We start from the raw sequence: 23,257 nt of genomic DNA on the forward strand, positions 1-23,257 counted from the left end.
CATTAAAAAATAAGTGACTGGACAACATAATGAAGAATTATGAAATGTAGTTGAGTTGCATGCCAGACACAAAATCTCTAGAAGTTTCCCCACGCAAAAAAGTTTATTTAAAGCTGTATTGAAGAAATTCCCTTTGATTGTGTGTGGCTCTCACCTCCTGTGTTGTGATCCTGAGCTCTTTGCAGCTGGCTCTCTGGGAGCACAGGCGTCTCACCAAACACCCTCAGTCCTTCCCATCCTGCTCTTACAGACACTGCTGAGCCAGGATGAAATGCTGAATGACAGCAGGTTTTTAACACCCACCTTTGAAGATTGGAGATGATGCTTCAGCAGGACCAAGATCACTGCTCGTACCTCACGCCTGCAGGAGTGGCCAGGAGCAGCTGGACGCCGTGGAGCAGGAAAGCTTTACCTCTTTTCTGCCACTGCCACCTCACACCTAGCATTTCCTACTGTCAGTGTAGCCACAGCTTACAGGTAACTCTCCTCTGTGCTGTTTTCCCACATCATGTAATAGGAAACAGGAGTTGGGAGAGGAGTGGGACTCATATCCAGAGTCTGGAAAGCCAAGACTGGCAATGCTTTGTCCTTTCATTTAGTTGACTTTTACATGCTATGTTAATGTACTGTCATGTGAAAGACCTTTTGTAATTTTTATTTTTATAATTAACTAGTAGTGCAGGAATCATTAACACATAATTGTACCACAGGGGCTAATCAGAGCTACCTGGAATTCAGCTGGATGCTGGTGAGAGTAGCAGTAATGGCTCATTCACTCCTGTGGTCTTGCCAGACTGGTCCCCAGAAAGGATTTCAATCTCTCCTCCCTTTCACTGGCACTTGTCCTGCCCTCTCTTTACCCAAGTCAGTTCACTGACTTGGGAAGGATGGGAAGAATGGAACATAGTACTGTCCATCCAGCCCTTGCTTTTATTAGGATGACAAGCTGCGTTGTTCACAAATCTTTACCTAAGGCAAAAACAACTGCAGCAGGAAATTGTAACTCTGAGACCACCAGGAAAGTACCAGAATAAAACAAAGATTTATTTCTTTAAAACACCTGAAAAAATAAATCTTTTACTGCTGTACTGGGCCAGACAAGACTGCATCAGAGGGAAGTATTCTCTCACTTTTTGAGGGGCTGAGGGTGAAGTTGTCACCTTTACAGCACCAGTTACTTGTGGCATTTGTTTACATGTACAGCTCCTGTATTAATGAACTATTAACAAGCTCTCTTAGTAAACAGATAAAGAGCAGGAAAAAAAAATCTCCTTAATTGTAAGGAAAAGTACTTTCTACAGGGCTGGTTTGCATTACTCTCGCCTTGCTGGCTGCAGGTGTTGCTTTAGATTGCAGTGTAGCCTGAGGGCAGGTCACTGCCAGCCACAACCCTCCTAAAGAAAGAGGGAAGCTCCAGGGCTGGCCACAGGATGCAGCAAGGGCTCTTTGAGAACTGGGGTGCTTTTTACAGATGATCTACCCCGGTCCTCACTTCACCAGTCTCTCATGACAGACCTTGCACTGTATGGTCAGGTGTAAGAAGATAAACATAGGTTTTGATTGTCCACAGTGGTAAAATCAAGGCAAATTCTTTTCAATCACTGCAAACTGAAAAAAAAATTCAGAAAAATGAAAAATAAGTCTATGCATCAGCAAACTACTAATGTTTAATAAAATCTATGAACTGTACCAGTCTGGCAATGCAGTCAGTGCTAGTGACCAGCTCAGGTACCATGGGCATTTAAAATACTTTGTCAGGTCAATTAGCCAACAGACTTATTACGGCACTGCAAATAGGATTGGCTGCTCCAGCTGCCCTAGGATATTCCAAACACAATACTTCATATTTTCTTTCAAAACTGTATTTACAACTCAGCGTGGCATTGTGCTAACTTGGCTGTGAATAGTCAATCCACAAAACAGTTGATTCTTCTTTTAAATATATGTAGTATGAAGTCCTAATTAGTGTAACACTGGTATAAATGCTTATTTTTTGAGTGTTATGAATAAATTCTGAATGTCCCCCTCTCTTTTGCTGACTGTGGAATGATTTAACACAAATTCATGTGGATGACATTTCATCTTTATTTTTTTTCTCCTCAGAATTAATATTTTATACTAATTCCAGAGGTAAGACTAACTCCCACACAATTCAAGATGACTTCTCAACTTCTTAGTATTAAAACACGCAATGTAATTACGAAGTTATAAACCACAGAAATAACATCAAGATGTTAAAAAACACATACACACAACTGCTGCACAGTTGCACATCAACTGTTCCTGTAGAAAAATATGCAGTAGTTCCAAAAAAGGTATCAGGTGACATCAGTGTTAGTAAGCAAATGTACTGCTCTTGGGATAGCCAAGCTTGTCCAGGTTGGGCTGACAGGCAAACTGAATCATTGGTGGAGGCCCACACATGAGAATGAGGGTCTCACTGCCAGGGGGAGGCAGGTGGGCTTTCAGCATCTCTGCAGTGACAAAGCCAGAGCTGTACTTCCAGTCTGCAACAAAGAAATTAATTCAATTACTCTGAATCTCTGTACAGGCTCAAACCTCTTTAAACCTCATTGAGTAGCTAGAGAATCAAGTTATGGCACCATCACTGCAAGCCAGGAAGGGTTAAATTTCTCACTCAGCTCAAACCTAGTGATCCCCTTCCCACAGGGACAACAAGCAGGTAGATAATGATTTGGTTGATAAGACATGGAGGTCTTAAAACAATACATTACAAAATTTAAAAGAAATGAGCAGGTAGGAATAAACAGGAAGAGTGAAGCTTTCCCAGTGAAGTGGGGTCACCCAGTGGCAGAGAGAGGTATTGAGACCTTTTTTTTTTTTTTTTCGAGATGGAGTGGTGAGGTGACAAAATTTAATGGCAACAAAAGCTCTGCCATGTCATTTAGTGACAAGAGAAAACAAATTAAAAGAGGAAAGAAATGCTTAATTATTTCAAGCAATAGTATTATTGAATGCATCTGCCATTTGAAGTGAGCCAAGAAGGAAAATGATGCTTAATCCATACACATGGCAGCCCTGTTTCACCACAATCTCATCTGGAGCTGCTGCAAAACAAAGATGTGCAGATAATATTTACAGGTATTAAACAATTAAGTGCCAACAACATGCTAACATAACCTGATTTGGGAGATAGCCCAAAACAGAGCTGAACTTTTGATGGAAACTCCAAAAACTGGAATACATGAAAAGATGCACTGATTAACACACCTGACCCAAATGAGGTTAATGAGTTCCCACTTTTTAAGGCCCACCTGGCTTAAGGCCCTCCTCCTTGTTTCTGAGGAGTTTCAAAGTGTAACACAAGAACACTTGACATGACTCTGCTGTCCCCTTGAGCATGAGTGAAGCTTTGACAGGGATAAGCAAAGGCATTTCCATGTGTCCCTACCTTTTGGAGGTCTGTCCAGGGTGTACCACAACACAAACTGCTCAGGATGCCTGTTGGCAATGTCTTCTAGCTCAGCTCTCAGCAATATATCATTTTCTGTCTGCAAAATGAGTGCTGATTAGCTCCAAACCATCCCAGGACCCCTCTGCTGGGAGCTCATCTGCCATTCACAACAAATGCAATGATAAAAACTATGTAAATCAAGGAAGTAATTGATATTTTTCCCCTTCCATGATAGTTATTATCATTAAAGGCTTCTGTAAAGAACAACAAATTGTGAGACTTAGCAGCCACCTAAACACAGTCCTAAAGATGGCAATTAGAACAACTTTTTAATCCAGGCTAAGATCACAACGAGCTGGACTTGTCCCTGACCCTGGCAAATGTCCCTGGGACCAGCATGGTGAAGGTTAGCTGTACAAAAAGATTAGTGGAGGACTAAGATGAGCACAGGGATCAGGATATGGTTGCTGTATTTACTCCCTAATGTAGGAATTCAGTGAAACTATGAGGAGACAGCTAAGTGTGAAAGAGTATGAAACATGGGACATCAGTTTAAAAAGCTCAGAGGCCAGCAAAACCAAGTAGGCTATTAAAGAAGAACAAACAGATGGGTCAGAACACTCACCTGATTAGCAAAAAGGAGGTAACATTTTGTGGAGTCCTTAGGATCATTTGTGATCTGACGGATCAGCTGCAACATGGGAGTTATTCCTGTTAAAAACCAAAATGGCTAAAGTGGGTATTTTTTTCCACAGCTACAGTTTCACTGTTAATGCTGCCTCCCTTTAGTCTTCAATGGGATCTCAGTCTGCACAGGGCTAAACATCTCTGGATTTCTAATCCACAGGGAATGCAGAGATTGGGGGTTTCTATTATGACAAACAGTTCCAGAACAAACCCACAATTCTTGTATGCAGGACTTTTCTCGTCAGGATTCTCCATCACATAATTTTACCTCTCAAGACATTCTCTTAAAATTCTTTTTGCCACTGATGAAGTGAGTTCTCTGAGATCACAAGGTAAATTAGGATTTAAACCCTCAGGCTGCCACTCCCCAGGACTGAGCTCAAACCACTGGGATGCCTCAGTGTTGCCACCATGAAAAGAAATTAATGAAAAGAAATGCAGGTGTGAATACTCTGCTACTAAAGTACAATGGTAGTTCTCACATATATCCAAAAAACATTTTCATTCTCTAGACAACCCACATGATGGGATTCGTTTTACCTGTTCCTCCAGCTATCATCCCAAGGTGCTTTGCAAACTTTTTCTCTGCTTCAGACTTCTTATTAGGCTTGATAAGAAAGGTACCTAGAAGAAATATTCCAAACCTATAGGTACATTAGCTTCCAAACAAACATGGACACAAATTCCATGGTAATAAATTACCGCAGGTGATCAGTAATTAAAAAAAAGTCTGGAAAACCCTCCCTTCTGCTAAGACAGAGTCACCAGGAGAAAGGTCAGCATCCAGAGAAGTGCTGAGCATTCTGAAGTGAGACTTAAGTGCACAGCCCCTCTCAGTCAAGAGCAGTGCAAAATCTTTCACTTGTCAACTCAGACCTGGTTTTAATTATGAAACGGAGCTGGCTCTCAGTTAGCTGGTTATTCAGTAACAGCACTGAGATTCTCAGAGGACATTTTAAGCCACAATCTCACTTGCTTGAGAAGCATCTGGAGCATCACCCTCCATATGAATAGCTGAGGTATTTTATTTCCAGTGCACACTTCTCAGTCATATAATGCAATAGCAATTTTTTTCAGATTTATAGTCCCAGGAGTGAGACACTCATCAGTTACTCCATACACAAAGTACTCTTTACCATCATACCAACTCTGACAGGCTCATGGTCAAGTCTAGGAATGGTGGTTTTTCCTCTTTTCCACTTTAAAAAAACCCAAAAATTCTCTACAGCTGTCAAGTTTTATGAAATACCTCTGAAAATAACCAATACCTCCCTTTTGCTCTCCCACCTTTCTGTCACAGTACCTGTCCCCTTATAGACCAGGAGTCCATTTGGCCCTCTGAAATCAATGGTATCTCCAATCTTCATGTTATCTAGATACTGGGACATCTTCCCACCTTCTGGAAACTTGGGGTTCACATTTTTGTGGTAGACCTGTAGGAACAGTTATTTTCACATTATCAACCACTAACTTTCCTGCAGATACTACCTTCAGAACACAATTCCACAGGTCTGAAATTCAACATCTGAGAAATAAATCCAAGCAATTCTTTGCTCTCAGTTATCTCTTGAGCCTTGCAACAGGAAACAGCCAAAATAAGTAAAATGTGCTACTGGGCACATGTCCCTCTGCTACCTGCAAACAGCCAGGATAACAGGGATGAGTGGCAGGCAGATTATGTACTGCTGCCCTCATTTCACTATTGCCTTATGTCACCCCATTTTTGTAGCTGTTCCTTCTGAAAACAGCATTGCTGCATCTTTTCCTTCTAAACCTTTCCTAGTCACACAACAGCTTTTTCAGCTTTCAAAGCACATAAGCAGCATTAAGCAGCTCATAACAATTCACCACCCTTGTAACACAAAGAATAGAACATGCAAAAAGTAATTTTTAAAAAGCCTGGATTTTTGCCTAAGGACAACCTATATCATAGGAAAGGATTAGGAAATACAGAAGTCCTGGGATCAGATAGTCCTGCATGCCCTAGCTTAAAGGATTTCCCTTGTGTGACTTGTTTTCTGCTCAGAGCTGTTTGCATTAAGCAGTAGCAGCAGCACAGGCATCTAGAGGGAGAGAAATCAGTATCCATGCATTGCTAAGTAAAAGATATTAGGGAAATTCCCAAAGTATTGCCAGGGAAATGATTCTCTCCTCCCTCTACTCTTCCTCTGCCATCCTGCAGTGCCACACAGCCGATACACAGGATACGACTTACTATTCAAGGGCAATGAGTTGTTTGCCATGCAGTCACCCTATCTGAAAAACATGAGATTTGATGAAAATTAAATTTAATAAAATTTGAATGAAGGACAATGAAATTTGATTACTAAATCAAAGCAAACTATTTCACTAAAATGAAGTGCTTGTCTTCCTTCCAGTTAGCAACTTATCTCTATTAAAGGAAACCAAAATTTACCTTTATAATTAAATCAACATAACCTTTTGCTTCATCACTGGAAACAGGGGTATAGGCTCGAACCACCAGATTCCCATCGATTTTTGCAGAAAGGTAAACATGCTGGCCTGGGGAGAAAGATAATCAGATTGTAATTCTTTTTCATCCCTGGAGGACAAGACAGAAAGACAGGTATTGCAAGCTGCTTGTGTGTAACCTGCATGTGTAACACATGCAATGACAGAGGAAATCTTTGCCAATAAATGCTTCATGAAACATTCAGTTTCTTCTCTTTTTTTTCAGCACAAAGCAGGCATCTCCCAGGAAGCAATACAGTTTCAGAACCTTGTTCCTAAATTCTTAAGAATGAATCTGGATAAACACATGCACTGCAGAACACATCTCAGCTGGTTTACCATTTGTCTAGTTAATTCCATTACTCTTTCCCACACTAGCCAGAAGAGAGTTTGGAGAAAAACAGGCAGCATGCAAGGACATGCTCAGAGCATGGAATGGGATGACCCTGACACTGCCATACAGCTCAGGGAACTGCCAAACAGTGCTGAACAAACAGAGACAGATCTGCAGATCAGAGAGAGACTTTCCCCTGCACAGATTTTTACTGATTCAAGGTCCAAGGTTCAGTGCTATCAGTGTTCCAAGGCACAGGAAAGAAGTGTTGCAGTTTGTGCTACAGAACTCCAGATAAAGTTGCATGGAAATGTGTGTAATTCAAAGGTAAGTGCATGCACAGGAAAGGCTCACTCACAGGCAGCAGAGTCGTCCCCTTTCTCCTTTACAAGTGTGACTGTATTTGCCAAAAAGCATGAGGACAATTGCCAATAGACTGAGGGGACCAGATGGAAGTAAAATGCAAATAAGAAATATGAAAAATCCACTCTTGCTTATATCCTGATTGGTAACAAATTCCATCAGTGAGTTGGAATTTGTTCAGTTTCACTGCTCCATTTCTAACCTACACCACACAAGTGGACAAAGCACCCACAAAATATCAGAAATACAACCCCCCTCTGGGAAACCTGACATTTCTCTCTGAGACAGCAGCATTCAGATGCAGCTTTCAACTCCTTGCTTTGCTGAGCCTTAAATTCACAGTCAGAAGTCCAAGAACTGTGAGAAACCAGAAATACAAGTAATTGTTTACAGTACTTACCTACAGGTAATCCTAATATATGATTCGTTGAGGGTAGCCCGAATCTGAATTTCTTAGTATCGTGACTGATTTCCTAAAAAACCAAAGTTCGAATGAGGTCAGCATCACAACTACTTTGAATTTCAAACTCTACTCAACACAATATGCTTCAGCAAACCTGCTCTTTGTTGGCATGCAAGCCAAATGCTGGGAAAGGATACAGAAAACGGCTTTGAAAAACAAAGCTGAAATAACCAGGAGTTTCAGAAGCAGTCTTCTCCTCTTTACTTCCACAAGGAGTGACCTTTGCTTGCCTGCACAATCCCTACAGCATCTTTACATAGATAAAACCAAGAAACCCTGTGCTCAAGGCCAGTGAGCACACTGCAGGCTTGTAGACAAAGATCAGGCAACACAGCCGGGCAGCAGCTCCGGCTGCCGAGCTTGCTTCTCATGGTGCAGCCAGGAGAGGAACCGAGGGAGGAACACAGCCAGCATGCATACATGCTAAGCACCGGGAAACATGCCATAAAGGCTTTTACACATCCTGCTCTACCCTGGGGGCATCACAGCGTGGCTGCGGGGGGCACAGCCATCCTTGGACGGCTCCGTTCCCTGCCATGGGGATTTGATCCCTGCGGTAGCCCACGGCCAAGAGCCTCCCAGGCCAGCGCACCTACTGCCCTCGGACCCTCGATGCCCCATGTCCCCAGAGCCCCAGGCACCTCCTTGTCCAGCAGCCGCAGCGGGTACTTGGCCAGCGGGTCCTTCAGGGTGACGGGGCCGCTCGGCCTCCGCGCCGTCCCTCGGAGCAGCAGCAGTAGCAGAGCCGACGCCGCCACCACGGCCACGGCGACGGCCACAGGCGCTTCCTGGCAGGAGAAGAAGGGCAGGCGGTGAGGGCACGGCGGCCGTGAGGGAACGGCACGGCCACGGCCACGGTCCCGGTCCCGGTCCCGGTCCCGGTCCCGGCCCTCACCGCAAACGCCTCCATGGCGGCCTCGCCCGCAGCTCCCCCCGCACCGGGCTCGCGCAGACCCCGCCTCGTGGTTCCTCCCCGGGTTCCTCCCCGGGTCCCGCCTCCCGGTTGCTCCTCCCGGTCCCGCCTGGGGCAGGGCGGGGTTGGCCCCGGGCACTACGGGAGGCGCGGTCTGCCCTCCGGCCGGGCGGGTCAGGCTGCCCCGGGGGCCGAGCCTTTGGTTTCGCAGAATCGATGAGGTTGCGAAAGACCTCTGAGAGCGCCGAGGCCAAAGTGTGAGCGGACGCCACCGTGACGCCCAGCCCGTGGCACTGAGTGCCGTGTCCAGCCTTTCCTTAAACACCTCCGGGGATAGTGACCCCGCGGGCAGCCCCTTCCAATGCTTCACAATTCTTTCTGCCGAGAAATAGAAAAGGAGGGCCAAAAAGTCGAACTGGTCAGTTCAGATGAAGAAATAGCAGTATTTCTGTGCACCCAACGTGTGGCAGTTATGGGATTCCTAAATGAGAAATAAAGCTGCCGTCGTGCCGCTTCTGGAAAAGTTCAAGGGAAATAAAGTAAGGGTAAAAGAAAACAGGGAAGATCCAATTAGAATGGGATTGTCGTGTCCTTTTGGGCAGACCCACAGTGGGAAGAGGGTCAGGAAATGCTCGGGATGTGTTACCCCCACAGGCAGAGAAACACAGAGGGCAGGACATCATCAGGACACCATTCCAGAGCTAACCAGAATCACCTACGGTCACAGAGCTTCACCTAAAAACTAAAATAGAATCCCATTACATGAACTCCATTGAAAATATTTTTTTATTATTTTTAGTTGTGTTTGGGTTTGGTTTTTTTAAATCCAGATTTCATTTGCATCAGAAAACAGCTCACATTGTTGCTATAGGGTGCTGGCACCTTACAAGAGACTAAAAAGTTGCCACAAACAAAAGCAAAACTAGGTTCCTTGTAAAATAATGCTAGGAGAAATACAAAAGGTCAACAACAAGCAGCCAAGCAAAAAGTTAGTGCCATAACAATCAAATCAAAAGCAGACATTTTAAGATAGAATTTAAGACAGGAATTTTCATAAGAGATACCAATTTATCACTGCATTCAATATCATCACAGCTGACATCACCTGTAATTCTTCCCACACAATTTTTGCTATTCTGAACACATCCACTTGAAATCCTTGTCTTAAATTAAGAAACAGATAAAAGTCACTATGGTCCTGTTAAGCAAAACAGAATAGCAGCCAAGAGATAATCCACATCTGGTCCCAGCATAAATTGACACAATCAGCTAATGGCAACTTCCACCATAACCAAACATTAACCGGCTTCTATGATAAAAATTTACAAAGGTTATATTCCCTCCATTTCTCTCTAAAGATCTCTTCAGAGAGCTTGGCAAAGATAGAGCACACATACTCTATCAATAATGTAACAGAGCTGTTAATCTGAATCACTGAATCTCAATTTGTCTATAATCCTTCCACGGTTAAGTATTTTCATGGCTTCACAAAAAACCTCAAGATTTTGTGGGCTTTTGCCTCAAGCTTTACGGTGAAGAGAAGAAAGTGGTGAAATATTGGAGAATAAAATCAGTGAGATTATTGTTTCCCCAGCTACAGAATCAAATTGAAAGTTAAAAAAAAAAAAAAACCTAAAGAACCAAAGTTCAAAACTGTTGTGTTGTGTTAGCTTGTTCTGTTCCCCTCTCAGTTTGTATGTTGGACTGTTCTGTTTCCCCCCCTTAGTTTGCAATGGTTCAAGCCTGGTTCACTCTGCCCTCCTCCCCACTGCCAGTCATCCCTGCTCCCCCCCCAGCCCTATGTATCCTTCCTTTGACCCCTCCCTGGTGCCCTGTCTGTCACTTGGCACTCCCTCCCTTCTCTCTAGAAACTTCTAACTGGAGCGTCGAGTGATTGGATCAGGGACCAGGACCCCTCCCTCGATGTATTCCCGTTGGTCTGTTCCTAATGTCAATCCCCTGCATCCCACTCCCCTCTGGTTTCCCATTCGCCCAGAGGTGGTTTACTCCCCTGTTTCCCTTGCCACCTTAAAAACTGCTGCGTGTGTGGGATCGGGGTCCAAGCCGGAAATTTTATTAGAGACTCTGAAAGCTTGATTATACCTTCGGCTGGAGTCAGCTCTCATTTTCTGTTGGCTGTTGCTGCGAGCCCCGTCCGATGCAGGGCGCTGCCTCCACCATAGCGTGGGGCTGTATGCCAAGGCGCTGTCTCGGGTGAGACCCGGGAGTGCTGCTGCGAGCAGTGTGCTGGTTGCTTGCCGAGCGAAAGGGGAGGACGAGCCTCCCCCCGACAGCTTGCTGCTTCAAAAACTAATATATTAAATAAGGGAGGGTTACTGGCATCAAATGCTTGTATGGGAAAAACTCTTTAAATATTTTTGCCATTAATATCAACAAAAACTAAGTGAGATACCTTACCTTCTAGTTATTATCTGGACCATTTACTCAAAGGAGGATTATTCTTTTATTACCTGATGTACTATCCTACTAATCTAGTTTTAAACACTACAGCTGAGAGCAGAAGGGTGTGCAAAGCTAATTGGAGCGTGTCGCCACAGATTTCTGCATAATCACCTTTTGGCCATTAAACAAACTGCTAGTTACAAGTTAATGCATAGATTAATTAGGATAGCTATCAGTTCTTGCATCCTCCCTTGGCCTGTAACACCTATTTTTTCAAACACTTTTGTTTAAACACCAAACAATTTGTAAAACCAGAAACTCTGTTAAAAATATCTTGCAGTATTTTTACAGTCTCTAGCACTACATCCAAGGACATGCTTGGCTCATGTGGCTTATTTTCCCTTCTAAAATGAATTAACAGAGTGTCAGCAGGCTGCAGGTAACTTTTGGCTGCTCCAACGCACGTGAAAGGCCAAAGTCTCAGTTCAGGTAAATCAGCAGTAAATTCCCCAGGGTAAGTATCAGCTGCTCTGGAATCTGTTTATCAGTCCAAGAAACCTGCATGCTCCCACCAAATATTGTTTTCAATGACATTTGTGCTTTGGGAATGTTTTACAACGGCATCCATCAGAACTGTTCTTTTGACAGTCACACATTGAAAATGGGGAGCTCTAAAAAAGAAGAAGAATTAAACAGAGTAAACTCCGCAAAGATCATCAATCAAGACAGGCTGTAAACTTGTCAAAGTGGATGCAGCTGCAACCACATATCAGTTCCTGCTCCTTTACTTCCTCCCAACCCTGAGAAATGAAGCTGCAAAGACACAGCAAGGAAAACATTCATCCACACATGAAATGCAGTAGAGAGTAGAATAATAATAATAATAATACAACTGGAAGAAATAAGATTTTCAGAAGTTACTGCTGATTTGTTTCTTTTTTGGGCATTCAGCTGGGGATATTTTAAACAGCCAAGATCCCAGGGAGTGCTGGACACCTGAATATAAAAGCGGCACCCTGGAAAAGACCTCAATCATCTAACAATAGCAAAAGGATTCATTTAATGGTTGTTTTGTTGGGTTTTTTTCATACATACCACTACTATTAATATTATTTTTGATCCAGTCAAAAAAACCCCTAACATTGGTGTATTCTCCTGGGTGGTTCTTCTTTCCACATCCCAAGCCCCAGCCAGTGATTCCATGGAGAGTGTAAAACCCTGAGTTGTCTCCTGAAGGACAAACTAATGGGCCTCCAGTATCACGCTGTGAAAAACACCAATCACTTGTTTTTAACATTTTAAAAGTTGAATAATAATGGTTATAAAAATAGTAATATAATTAGAGTAATAATAATTTGGACAATTAGGATTAGGACAATATGAGACAATAAGAACAAAGAATTACGGACAGTCCAGGTACCTTTTCTGGGCAAAATAAGCCCAAAGAAGGGCCCATGTTAACAGAGGATTAACCCTTAAAAGCAATAGTCTGTTGCATATTCATACATCTCATACATGATTCATACATCTCATACAATAAATTCCATTCAAACACAGGATTCTGTCTGGTCATCGTCAGGATTCTGTCTGGTCATCGTCAACTTCTTCCTCGGAATCCTGATGGCATCTTCATGGCTGGGTGAGGCAGGAAGAAGTTCATTTCTTCTGATAATGGAGCAATAAATTCTTTTTCTCTGAAAGATTTAGGTGTCCTGTGGCTGCTATCTCAGTGCATATCCTCTCTTTAAAAAAAGTATCCTACATAGCATAGTTTTTATTTTAACATTATGTTATAACCTAAAACTATATTTAACACACTACTTAAGAAAATTAATACAGCATAACTTTCTAATATAACACATATAATATTGATTTTAATATTTGCAAAAAGCCAATCATAAAATACCCATTTTTCATAACCCTACACAAGGACAAAGGAACCTTGTCCCGAGCCAACATCACTCCTGCTGTTTTTAAAATCTCAGTTCAGGAAGGAGAGGTCCCAGCTGCTCACGTGCTTGGGGTTTTCCATTTTTAAAAGACAAAGAAAGGCACAACCTTTGTTTAAGGGAAGTAACTCTTGTTGCAATATGGGTAATTAAGATTTGACTGCTAAGGAGTCTTTCACTGTGAATCACCTCAGCTCGTTTGCAAGAAAACAGCTTTGGGAGCCTTTACACTTTCCCTTTCTAGAACCCACCTGGCCTAAGGGTAACTTAGTTCTTGCCTTCCTCTAGAGGGAATCCTGCACAGATCATCCCCAGGGTCCCCTTCCTGTGAAGCTTTATATAATAGCTCTAACATATGTCAGGTGCCAGGATGGGGACCTTCCAGCTGCTGCAGTTTTTTCCCCTTTTCTCTGTCTTGAATTAAAACGCACCATCCAGTAGAGGCACGAATTAGTGGTTGCAGAAGGAAGCTTTACTCCTCTCCTTTTCAAATGGTCGCAGTCTAAATTACCTGATTTCCTTCCTCCCACCCACGTCCCTTCATGTCTAGCTGAGCTTACACAAGTGAAAACTTTAACATGTCTGTTCTCCAAAAACTAACATATAGACAGAAGGACTGTTTCAGCACAGAATGTGGCATTTAAAACACAGCCACAACAAGCCCAAGCAGCAAAGACTGCATACCTGCTTCAGGTGCACTCCACCCTGTGACCCCACACATCCTCGAGGGCTGCAGCACCTCCTCCCCGGCAGGGAGGCACACTGGGAGCACGAAGGGGGTGAATTCCAAGAGCTCAGCCAGTTGCAGCAGGGCAGTGTCAGAGTCCAGAGTGGTCTCATTAAAATTTGGGTGTATAAAATACTGCTTGAATGACCTTTTCTATGAAAGCAAAGACAGCGACATTTTCTGAAAGACTTGGGAATGTGAGGCTTTAAGTAACTTTGGTTTTGTAAATTTCCAAGATGCCTTAAGAAGGGGACACATTTAAAAGCAGCTCCAGAAACCACCAGCTTTCTGATATTAACAAGTCAAGATTATGCATCTGTGACATGGAACAGGGAACATGCAGACAACTCCATCCTGCAAGGGTAGGAAGAGAGTCTTGGAAAAAACATTTATCCAGTGAGCAAAGTGGCAACTTGTACCCTAATCTTTCTTTCTTGGTGACAGTCAGCAGTGAGCACAGAGACAATACACCTCTCACTCCCACTTCCTCTGGGATTCTGAGCTTTGGAGCTCAGTGAAGGCAGATCTGTGCTGACAGACACACAAAAGCTGTTGTGTAAGTGCAGATTAGAATCAGCATTCAGGCTGTTGGATTGCTTCATCCTGGAGAATTTGGGAATCACATTTACATTAAAAACTATTATGAAAGATTGATTGATACAAATCAATCTGCTGGATGGAAGCAGCAGGCTGCAGGGACACACCGTGCAGTTATGGACATTCCCAGGGAAGGGCTCATCCCACTGCACTCACCTGGAATGAAGGCAGTGGGCAGCTGTAACAACCCATTCTTGGCCACGAGTAGCACAGCTTCTTCACCTCCACTTATCCTACTGAAGAGGAACCTGGGCTGATTTGAAGGCATTCCACAAGCACCCTCTGAAACAGAAAGCACTGGTGTTCCAGGAAGTCTTTAGAGGTTAGGTTAAGACTGGGAGAAGTAAAGAACATTCCAGTAAAGGGCAACTCCACAGCTTTTCAAGCTCCACCTCCCCCTTTTTAACTAAATCTTCTAATTTCCCTTATTTAATAGGATCCAAATGTTTGGACCACCATGAGGAGATGATCCTAGCAAAAACAGAACTTCACCAAGGTGAAAGCTACCATTTACCTTCAGAAGTTTTAGCCTCAAACCTACAATGAATAGGGACTCATCCAGTTTTCTATAGACTACTAGAGGGGGAAAGGGCAGCTCTAAAATGCTGACTGTTATTTTCAATTACTCTGTAGTCTTTGCAGTTGTTTTCACCAAAGGAAGTAGGTGTAAACTGACATACAAGCTGCAATGTTATTGAATTGCTGTACATCACTTAGCAAGATGAAGGTAACAAGAAAAATTAGGTTCTGCTAAAGTCAAAGCATGTAAATGTCACCATGCATATTTTTATTTCCTCAAAATACCTTACTAAAAAATCTGAACCAACTGCAACCATTAGGTATTTTGAGAATTTATAGTCCAAAAGGTACTCTCCATTCCCATGAAGAAAGCACAACTGAAGTTGTCTTACCTGTTATAAGCTTTATTTCTTCTTCAGTAATATTCAGGTTTTCAAAAACTTCTTTAGTTGAATTCAAAATATTTAAATCTAGCAAATGAGGGTGGTGAGTGTGTTAGCAGGATGTCTTGAGTAATATTCGTATTATAGAATAATTTTTGTTTCCTTATATATTTTTGTAGAAGAAAGAGTTTTCTGTTGTAGGGATGTGTGCTATTATAGTATTAAAGTGCTCTTTAAAATGTGCCACAAACACAACTTCCAGGTGTTGGCCAGATTCATTGTTTGTCTTCACCACTCATTAGGCCTTTGTTTAATGCCTGTTTTTTCACTGAAACAATTTGTTAGATGAGACTCTCCTAGAGCAAAATAATTATGAACAGCCAATCCACTGAATAGCCCTTTATGCTGCCCCAAGGAGGCATTTTTCCAAGTTTCTATCTAGTTTTCTGTTCCCTGTTCGATGAACAAAGGAGACTGTAGCTCTGAATCCTCCAAAGGTCTCTGTTTCATCAGGGTGGGAGACAACCAGCATCACAGCAGAGGAGCTTGGAGCAGGTGCTGGTAGGGCAAATCCACAAGACTCAACTGAAAATGAGAAAGCAAAGGCTTACTAAAAAATTAACAGGTACTTTTTAATCCTTCTCTCTTTCAACAGTGAGTGCACAATATTCTGTATATTCCAGCTTTCAGACAGGAAGGTAAAAAGTAACCATGACCAAGAGATAAGCAGGCTGAGGCTGAAGGACTGACCTAATCCTGGCCGCCTGTTCAGAAGTTTCCTCATCAGAACAAGGAGCCTCTGGCATCATTCCACAACAGTCTATGGCAGCACCCACAAACTTCCTTACAAATGAAAGACCCCAGCTACCTGAATTTCCCTAATCTAAGCACCAACTTCAAGCAAGTGCTGAAAACAGTTTTTTGGGATAGGATTTCCTCTCATTCACTATAAACCAAGTGGCAAAAATTTAAAAATTACATGAATGATGCTCTGGAGTGATGAACAGCTGGACTCTGAAAATAAGATGTCTTGGGTGCTTTGTGTGTGATGATTCCTATTGACCTAAATTACTGTGCTATGTATTTTCTTCACTGGAACCAATTCAGAACTGCATTTCACACAGAATTTAAACACTCAAAAATTGTTCACTTCAATGTGGCTTTGGCTCTGTAAGTTGAGAAGAATTAGCAATACCTGCAAGCATTTTTCAAGGTATTGAAACTAGTACTATAACATTACCTGAGACTCGACAAGTAAACTTTATTCACACTGGACAACAGGGCTAGTGACAGTCATAAAATAAATAAAACATCCCCAAAATAACAAAAGTCAAACCAATTTCCTCCTCTTTTCCCACATCTTCACACATATTCATGGCATCATAGGAGCAATCCTCACTCTCTTCTACTTCCAAAGGCTGGTATGCAAGCTTTAAATTAAAAAATGAAACAGTGAACCTTGTTCTGAAAGTCATACGGAAAGAATTCAAAGATCTACAGGGTTTTTAGGATTCTGAGTGATTCCTGCAAGGTTTGCTTTCTGTGACATTCACACCTCTCACAGGTGATACATAAATATTAAAATTTCTAGAAGAATCTGTCATGATGGAATTTAACCCAGGAAATCCTATTTTACCATAATCTAAAGGACAAATCCAAACCTGTCTGTCTTTTGGGATGGATAGTGATTCTTCTTAACTGCATCCAGCAGCATCATTGATGCTCATATTGCTTGATCTTGTTTGTCCTTAGCTGCGTCACTTCTTGTAAACTGAGTGGTGCCCATTTCCATCATGTAGACACAAAAAGGATTCATGTTATGCCTTAACTACGTGGTCCTCTGGAGCACAGATCCACTGACAGCCTGCCAGGTTGCTGTAGTGCTCTGGGTAGTGCACACTCTCCAACACTCCTTCTTCAAGGAGGGACTCACAGCCAGCAGCTGGAAATCCAGGCAGACAAAAATGGAAAGGAAAGCACCAGCTGGAAATGCTGTCAGAACAGGAACATCAGGAGTTCTTTTAAGACTCAGCAGGTGGCCCCTTGGGCCCATCCTTATGGCTGGTGAACTGCTGTGCACAGAAAAACCAAAAACAATTCTCCAGGATGTGTTTAAGCTTCAGCTGCCTCCCTCAAGGTCCCCCCATGAAAGCATCATCCACACAAAAATAACACAGGAGTTTCCTCTGGTTTATTTTCTCTTGACATTTTTTTCCAGGTCCCCACCCAGGAGTGTAGGCAGGCACATTACTTGGCTTATACTTACCAGGAAGAATATCTGATGTAAGAGCTTTGTAGGTAATGGAAAAACCAGTTCCATAATCCTCATCATTAGAAACAAATTTCAGCCTTATGCTATTGGAGCCAATCAAAAGAGGTAATGGAATATCTCCTCCACAGAATTTCCCTGAAACATAACATTAGAGAATAATTACTGTTTAAAGCCTTCAGTTACTTGAGCAAACTTGAATGTACCAGTTTTGCTACTTTGCTATACAATTTTAGGATTAAAGGGAAATTTCCTATTCATCCTTCTACTTTCCTTATTAATCCATTAGCCCAGATAAATTCACACTATTAAAAATTGAAAATGATTGACACCAGAAATGTGATACAGTTCCCTACCAGGCATTTTCCAACCTCTTCCCCTCCCACACTCTTTTTCTTTTATTTCAGATAATGTGTCTCAATGCATCAATCAAGCAAGTGAAGCAATCAACCACCACCTCATTGGGTGCCCTTGCTGTTAGAATAAGGAGTGCTCGGACAGGTTATAGATCTCAAAGGTCTTTTCCAACCTGAATGATTGTTTCAAACAAGGGGACAAAAACTCACCCACGAGTCTGTCATCTTTGAATAGACTGATAAAGAATCATAGTCACTGAATGTTTCTGGCCAGAAAAAGTGGGAGGAATGAAACCGTATGTAATTCCCTTCTGGCACAAATAGATTCCATACACACAATCTGGAATAAGAAATCAGTTCCCATTCATTAAAATGCAACCAAAACCTACACTTGTATGGGGAATATTCTCTGGGGGAAGACTTTGTTTTCTCTGCATACTGATGGTTTTGATAGAGCTGTTCAGGCCTTCCAGGAAAATGTAATTCCCCTTCACTCTTGCAGAGTTTGACATCCTGAACACTACAAAACACTGTGAGTTAAATCATAATTAAGGAAGGAAGGAATTAGGTTTGACACATATGCAATCAGCTGTTTCACCAAAATCTCAAACATTTGGAGGATATTGTGAGACAGGGTTGCTCAGCTGCACTTTGTTTCTGCTGGCAGACTGATGCTATGTCTTCTCTTTTCTCTCTTTTATTTGTAATTCTGGTAAATCAGCTTTAAACCCCATCATCTGGGAGCAAGAATGAAGCCCTGCCAATGGACTCTCATTTTTTTGTAAATGGCAGCACTTATTTCTTACCTTAAATAAACTCTTGGCTACATGAAGATTTCAGTAGAAATAATTTTCAGTGAGGAAAAATGGATACCCCAGAGCATAACAAAAGTGTTCATGGCAGCCCATCTGAAATAATGCCCTTGGTTATGTTACAGCAGGAGACTTTTGCAACAGTTCAATGTGCTGTTAAAAATTACTTTAATAAAAGCAGAAGCTTTCCTCTTTGGTCAAGTGCTAGCAGAAACACAACACCACAAAAATCATTTCCTCTTGCCCTCCCTTCTGCTTGCAAGGTAACCCAGTGAGAGCAGCATTTATCAACAACTATGTAAACACAAACAAATTTAAGGAGTCAAGTACTTATTAATTTATTGCACCAACAGCATACTGGGAAAACCAATAAAAACTGGCAAAAATGTTTTCAAAAGGTTTCTTCCTTTATAAATTCCAACTATTTCGGGGAGGGCTTTTTATGCTTTAACACAAATCAGGGAAAGTAATGTATTCACCTGTGGAGCTTTTCACTTTCAGATCTAATGAAGGAGGGATAGGGAAGGGGGTGGAAAAAGAAGATTAAATTACTGCAGTTTCATATTCACAATTTACTTTTGTCCATGTGAAATGGCAATTTTGTACAGCTGGCACTGAGGCAACTCCCAGTGGTTTTGGGGGACACAGTGCCTAAAATAAACTAGGGCTTGGAATCAAAACTTCCCTGCAAGTTCAGGGAATGCTGACATTGGAACAAACATTTCTGGAGTAGCCACTCCAGAAGGAACCATACTTTGACAGGACACTACTCAGTCTGAGCAGCACTTTTTCAGAAGCTAAACCCTTTTCATTTTTCTCTGACATTATGGGTGTTCCTTCTTTGAATCATCAATTGAAGATGATTTCTAACAGGAAATTTTATTTTTCTCACAATTTTTTTTCTTCTCATTGGCTAAACCTCTTAAATAACCCTCCCTCAGTTTTTCAGTTCGCTGTGTAAGTTTTAACACAGTCTCCAAATCCCTTTAATGAAATAAGCCCAAACTAGAAGAAAATGTCAATTCAGTTCTTATAACTCTCAGTAAAGGTCACCCCTGCCATTTATATCTCCAACTCCATGACTTTGGCAGTGGTGCCTGATGGTCACACACTGTTCCCCAGCACAGAGGGAATTCATGGCCTTTTGGGAAGAGTGAACAAAAGTACTTCTGAGCATGTGGTTGTCAAATGTCTGATCCAACATGTTTTATTTGAGAAAAATGACAAGTGACTTCAAAGAAGCACACATGGAATCTTTGATACTTTCAACTGGTGAATTTCCACTAAAAAAAAAGTAAAATTCCAATAAACATGCTAACTGGCTAGCTGCATAAAAGGATCATTCTTAAAAAAAAAAAAAAAAAAAAAAGAGTCCAATTAGGAAGTAAAGTATTTACAATGCTCTCAATTTCTCAATTTGGTTTTGACAGTTGCCTGTCAGTAACACTTCAAGGGACTGTGAAATGCTGTAGTGCTTTTACAGGAAATCATGTAAGTGCTGTATCCTGAGAAAAGATAAAATTAAATAAAATGTTCCGAGACAGAGGATTTGTCACAAGCAAGGGATGCATTACTGTGGGGACTTAATTACCAGCACTCACCATGCTGAAGTCTGGGAATGTTCCCAGGGATCCTCTGTTGTAATGTTTGTTCTTCTCACTCCCTCTACAGCTGCAGGCACATCCCATCCCCAGGAGATGACACCAGCAAGGCTCCAGGCCCCAGGCTTGCCTTGACACAAAAGAGGTCTCCCTGGAAAAAAGCCCAGCAAAATCCCAGGAGCCAGAGCTTGTACAGCAAGCAAGACTTAATGAGTTTGTTGGGGTCTCTTTTGTGCCTTACTAAAAACCTGCAACACAGGGGACAGTGAGTTTTAAAAGACCTGGAAAGGCACACACATTTTTGGGGTATTTAGTCAGGATATTCAAGAAGAGGAGAGACAGATTAGTTCCCTCATGGGTTCATCTCTGATGTGCTTGAGCATGTAAAAAGGGAGTGAGAAACAATGACTTAACCTTTATCCCACTTCCTTTTCTTCCTGTAATCAAATTCTTTCTCCTTTCATCCTCTGGATCTTTCCAACATTAATTAGTTAATCAAGTGTTCTGAAGTTAGAAAGCCCTAAGGATTATTGCACTGGGGTACATTGCAAAATTGCTCTCAGGAACCTGTCCTACAACTCATACAATAATTAATATGGAATCATGTCATTAAGTGCATTGCCCCATAGGGGACTTTTGTAAGAATTCCTACATCCAAACCTCCCAGTTTACAATGAATTTGTTTACTTTGTTTACAGTGCCAGCTGTGGTTCTGCCAGCTATGGATCCTGCACAAGGTGGGAGTTTTCCTCTGAAGCTCCAGGGCTGCTGGAGATGGGCCTGCTCTCCTTCTGGGAATGCAGGGCAGAAGAAAGCTGCTCCTCTGGAATGCAGTGGGCAAAGGCTGCTGTGCTGTTTCCAGGTCAGATTGTATCCAGGTAGGAATGCTTGGCTCCTCCCCTGGGTGGAGCATCTCCCCATGGGATGGTGGAATTTTATCAGCCTTGCAGGGACACTCACTGGCCATGGACAGAAGAGATCTCCTGGAGGGAGAATTGGCTGTGGGAGAGATAAAGAAACCTGCCCAATGAACAGCAGAGAACTGCCCCACCTCTGACAGATGGGAATAGAATACACACCCCCGTTTCCAACTACAAGTTTACAATGTTGTTCGCAGCATGCTCAGTGTTTGTTTAGCCAAGGGCTTCCCAATAGCTATCCCCCCAATCCACCCTCAGTGACCGCCCCAACAATCATTGATGTGTTCATTCAATTCTAGTTTTTCATTCTTTCCCCTGCCAGTCAAAGGATAACAAAACCCAGCTTTTATTCTGAATATGCAGCTTTATAAGAATTGAATATAAACCCTGTCCTAGAAACTTTGAATTGCAGTTGTTTGTTTTTTTTTTCTGGTATAGGTGCAGAATTTATTATGAGTGCAGTTTTCCTACTAGTCCTGAGAAAATCTCCATTTCTGCCATTTCTGAAACCTGTATCACCAACATGATTCCAGCACTAATCAAAAACTTTTTAAAGCTGCTTTCCTTCAGGGATTCATTTGTATTTTGCAGGGACAAAACAAACCCTCCAGACCCCCAAACCAGTTCCACATACAGCAGAGCTCTGCGCTCATCCACCACAACAGGAGGGCATAAAAACAAGAATAAACAATCCCCCTGGTTATGAGTGATGCTACACGAGCCACTGAGGTGGAATAGAAGATGGAGAAACAATCCAAAGCACATTCCAATTTCTCACAGAGAGGCATCACTTTCTGTGCAGCACCAAAGGGGTCAGACAGAAAAAGCACAGAGGGGCACGTTCTGTCCAAGCTGCACTTACCTGGGATGACAGAACAGAAGGGTTAGATACCCTTTCTGCTATGGAACTTCCAGATACCATCATTAGGTTATCTTAAAATTCATAATTTTTTTTATTGAAGCATTTTTTTTGCACAGAATTAATTATGAATCACTCTTCTCATAGTTCTTGAAATTAAAAAGACAGGTCTTTATCTTTACTGTTCCATTTTCAACTTCGAGGAAGTATCTGACTTAAGTTCACAAAGGAAAAAATCAGTGGAGTGTTACCTTGTTTTGAGGGGTCTCAGGATGAGGGAAGAGACGAAAAAGTTGACTCCATGTATCAGAAGGCTTGATTTATTATTGTATGATATATAATATATAAAAACTATACTAAAAGAATAGAGAGAAGGATTTCACTACTAAGCTATGCTAAGAATAGAAAAGGAATGTGTAAACTGAGGTCTTCTCAGACCGAGACCAGCCGGACAAGAGTTCTGTGATAGGCTCTCAATTGCAAACAGTTTGACGGGGCCAATCACAGACATCCCCCCGTTGCAGATAAGAATTGTTTACAGTTTGTTCCTGAGGCCTCTCAGCTCTCAGGAGATGAAAGATCCTAAGTAAAAGATTTTTCATAAACCATGTCAGTGACAGTGGAGTTCAAATATATTGTAAATAAAGAAGCAGAACCATGAAATAAGTCTGAAGTTAGACTACACCGCCTCTCAAGAGGGTAACAGAAGGCATTCTGAAAAGCAGGACACCAGCAGCAGCTGCTGGCTGAGAAGATCTGAACCCAAATCTCCCCAAAACCTGACTGATTCATCTATTGAAACCCCTTCTATGAAATATGAAACTTCATAAATCTTATAATTCATGTACTATTCTTCTGAATCCAGTCGTTCTTAACTGCAAGCAGATTAGTTTTAACATGGACTTAATGTATTTAAGTTTGAATAGTTGGGCAGGAATTTTGATTTTCCAACAAACTTATTTTTCACCTATTCTAACCCATTGTAATTCCAATGACTTCAAGTTTTCTGTAACAAAAAACAAACAAACAAAAAAAAGTAATCTAATTCTCAAGGTAAGCCCATTAATTGCCTACCATTTCCCCAAAAGCTTGTGAAAGATCCTGAATGGCGCCAGCAAAACACCCAGCTCAGTTTTATTATGCTTTAAAAGCCACCATCCATTCTCACATTAAGAGAGGGGAGCTTGGCATTGACCTTTTTAAGTCAGAACCTTC

General features: G+C 42.0%; 3 protein-coding genes across 13 annotated transcripts in view; 1 reads left to right on the forward strand and 2 right to left on the reverse strand.

The window, feature by feature from the left end:
* Positions 1 to 2,029, forward strand: part of PPFIBP2 (PPFIA binding protein 2) — a 97,274-nt gene extending 95,245 nt beyond the window's left edge. For all 11 annotated transcript variants that reach the window (XM_018921988.3, XM_018921986.3, XM_018921992.3 and 8 more), the window contains one exon: positions 251 to 2,029. In XM_018921988.3, the coding sequence (XP_018777533.2) occupies positions 251 to 322 (72 nt within the window). In that variant the 3' untranslated portion in view covers positions 323 to 2,029. The remainder of the gene's footprint in view (positions 1 to 250) is intronic.
* Positions 2,030 to 2,065: 36 nt separating this feature from the next.
* LOC103822106 (NADH-cytochrome b5 reductase 2) lies at positions 2,066 to 8,762 on the reverse strand. Its single transcript, XM_030240401.2, has 9 exons — positions 8,630 to 8,762; positions 8,376 to 8,522; positions 7,672 to 7,744; positions 6,519 to 6,625; positions 5,406 to 5,535; positions 4,643 to 4,726; positions 4,041 to 4,126; positions 3,413 to 3,512; positions 2,066 to 2,507 (listed from the first exon to the last, which is right to left on the reverse strand). The coding sequence occupies exons 1-9, from the start codon at positions 8,642 to 8,644 to the stop codon at positions 2,335 to 2,337; spliced, it is 915 nt and encodes a 304-aa protein (XP_030096261.2). The 5' UTR covers positions 8,645 to 8,762; the 3' UTR covers positions 2,066 to 2,334.
* Positions 8,763 to 8,845: 83 nt separating this feature from the next.
* On the reverse strand, positions 8,846 to 22,105 carry LOC103822216 (ovochymase-2). Its single transcript, XM_050974676.1, is given in 18 exon segments — positions 8,846 to 12,314; positions 13,267 to 13,377; positions 13,379 to 13,413; positions 13,684 to 13,879; positions 14,400 to 14,605; positions 15,235 to 15,314; positions 15,681 to 15,810; positions 16,562 to 16,655; positions 17,049 to 17,167; positions 17,492 to 17,632; positions 18,061 to 18,081; positions 18,084 to 18,190; positions 18,290 to 18,380; positions 19,142 to 19,165; positions 20,254 to 20,349; positions 20,352 to 20,450; positions 20,505 to 20,511; positions 22,046 to 22,105. Coding segments are annotated over 18 exon segments (1,845 nt in total). The 3' UTR covers positions 8,846 to 12,086.
* Between the last annotated feature and the right edge of the window lie 1,152 nt (positions 22,106 to 23,257).

This window comes from Serinus canaria, chromosome 5, assembly GCF_022539315.1.
Source record: "Serinus canaria isolate serCan28SL12 chromosome 5, serCan2020, whole genome shotgun sequence".
In the NCBI taxonomy this organism is placed as follows: Eukaryota; Metazoa; Chordata; class Aves; order Passeriformes; family Fringillidae; genus Serinus; species Serinus canaria.

Coding starts and splice junctions, on each gene's coding strand:
- LOC103822106 (XM_030240401.2), bottom strand. Junction 3,513..4,040: donor ACCTCCTTTTTGCTAATCAG/GTGAGTGTTCTG, acceptor CTCATTTTGCAG/ACAGAAAATGATATATTGCT. Junction 2,508..3,412: donor CCTGGACAGACCTCCAAAAG/GTAGGGACACAT, acceptor TCTTTGTTGCAG/ACTGGAAGTACAGCTCTGGC.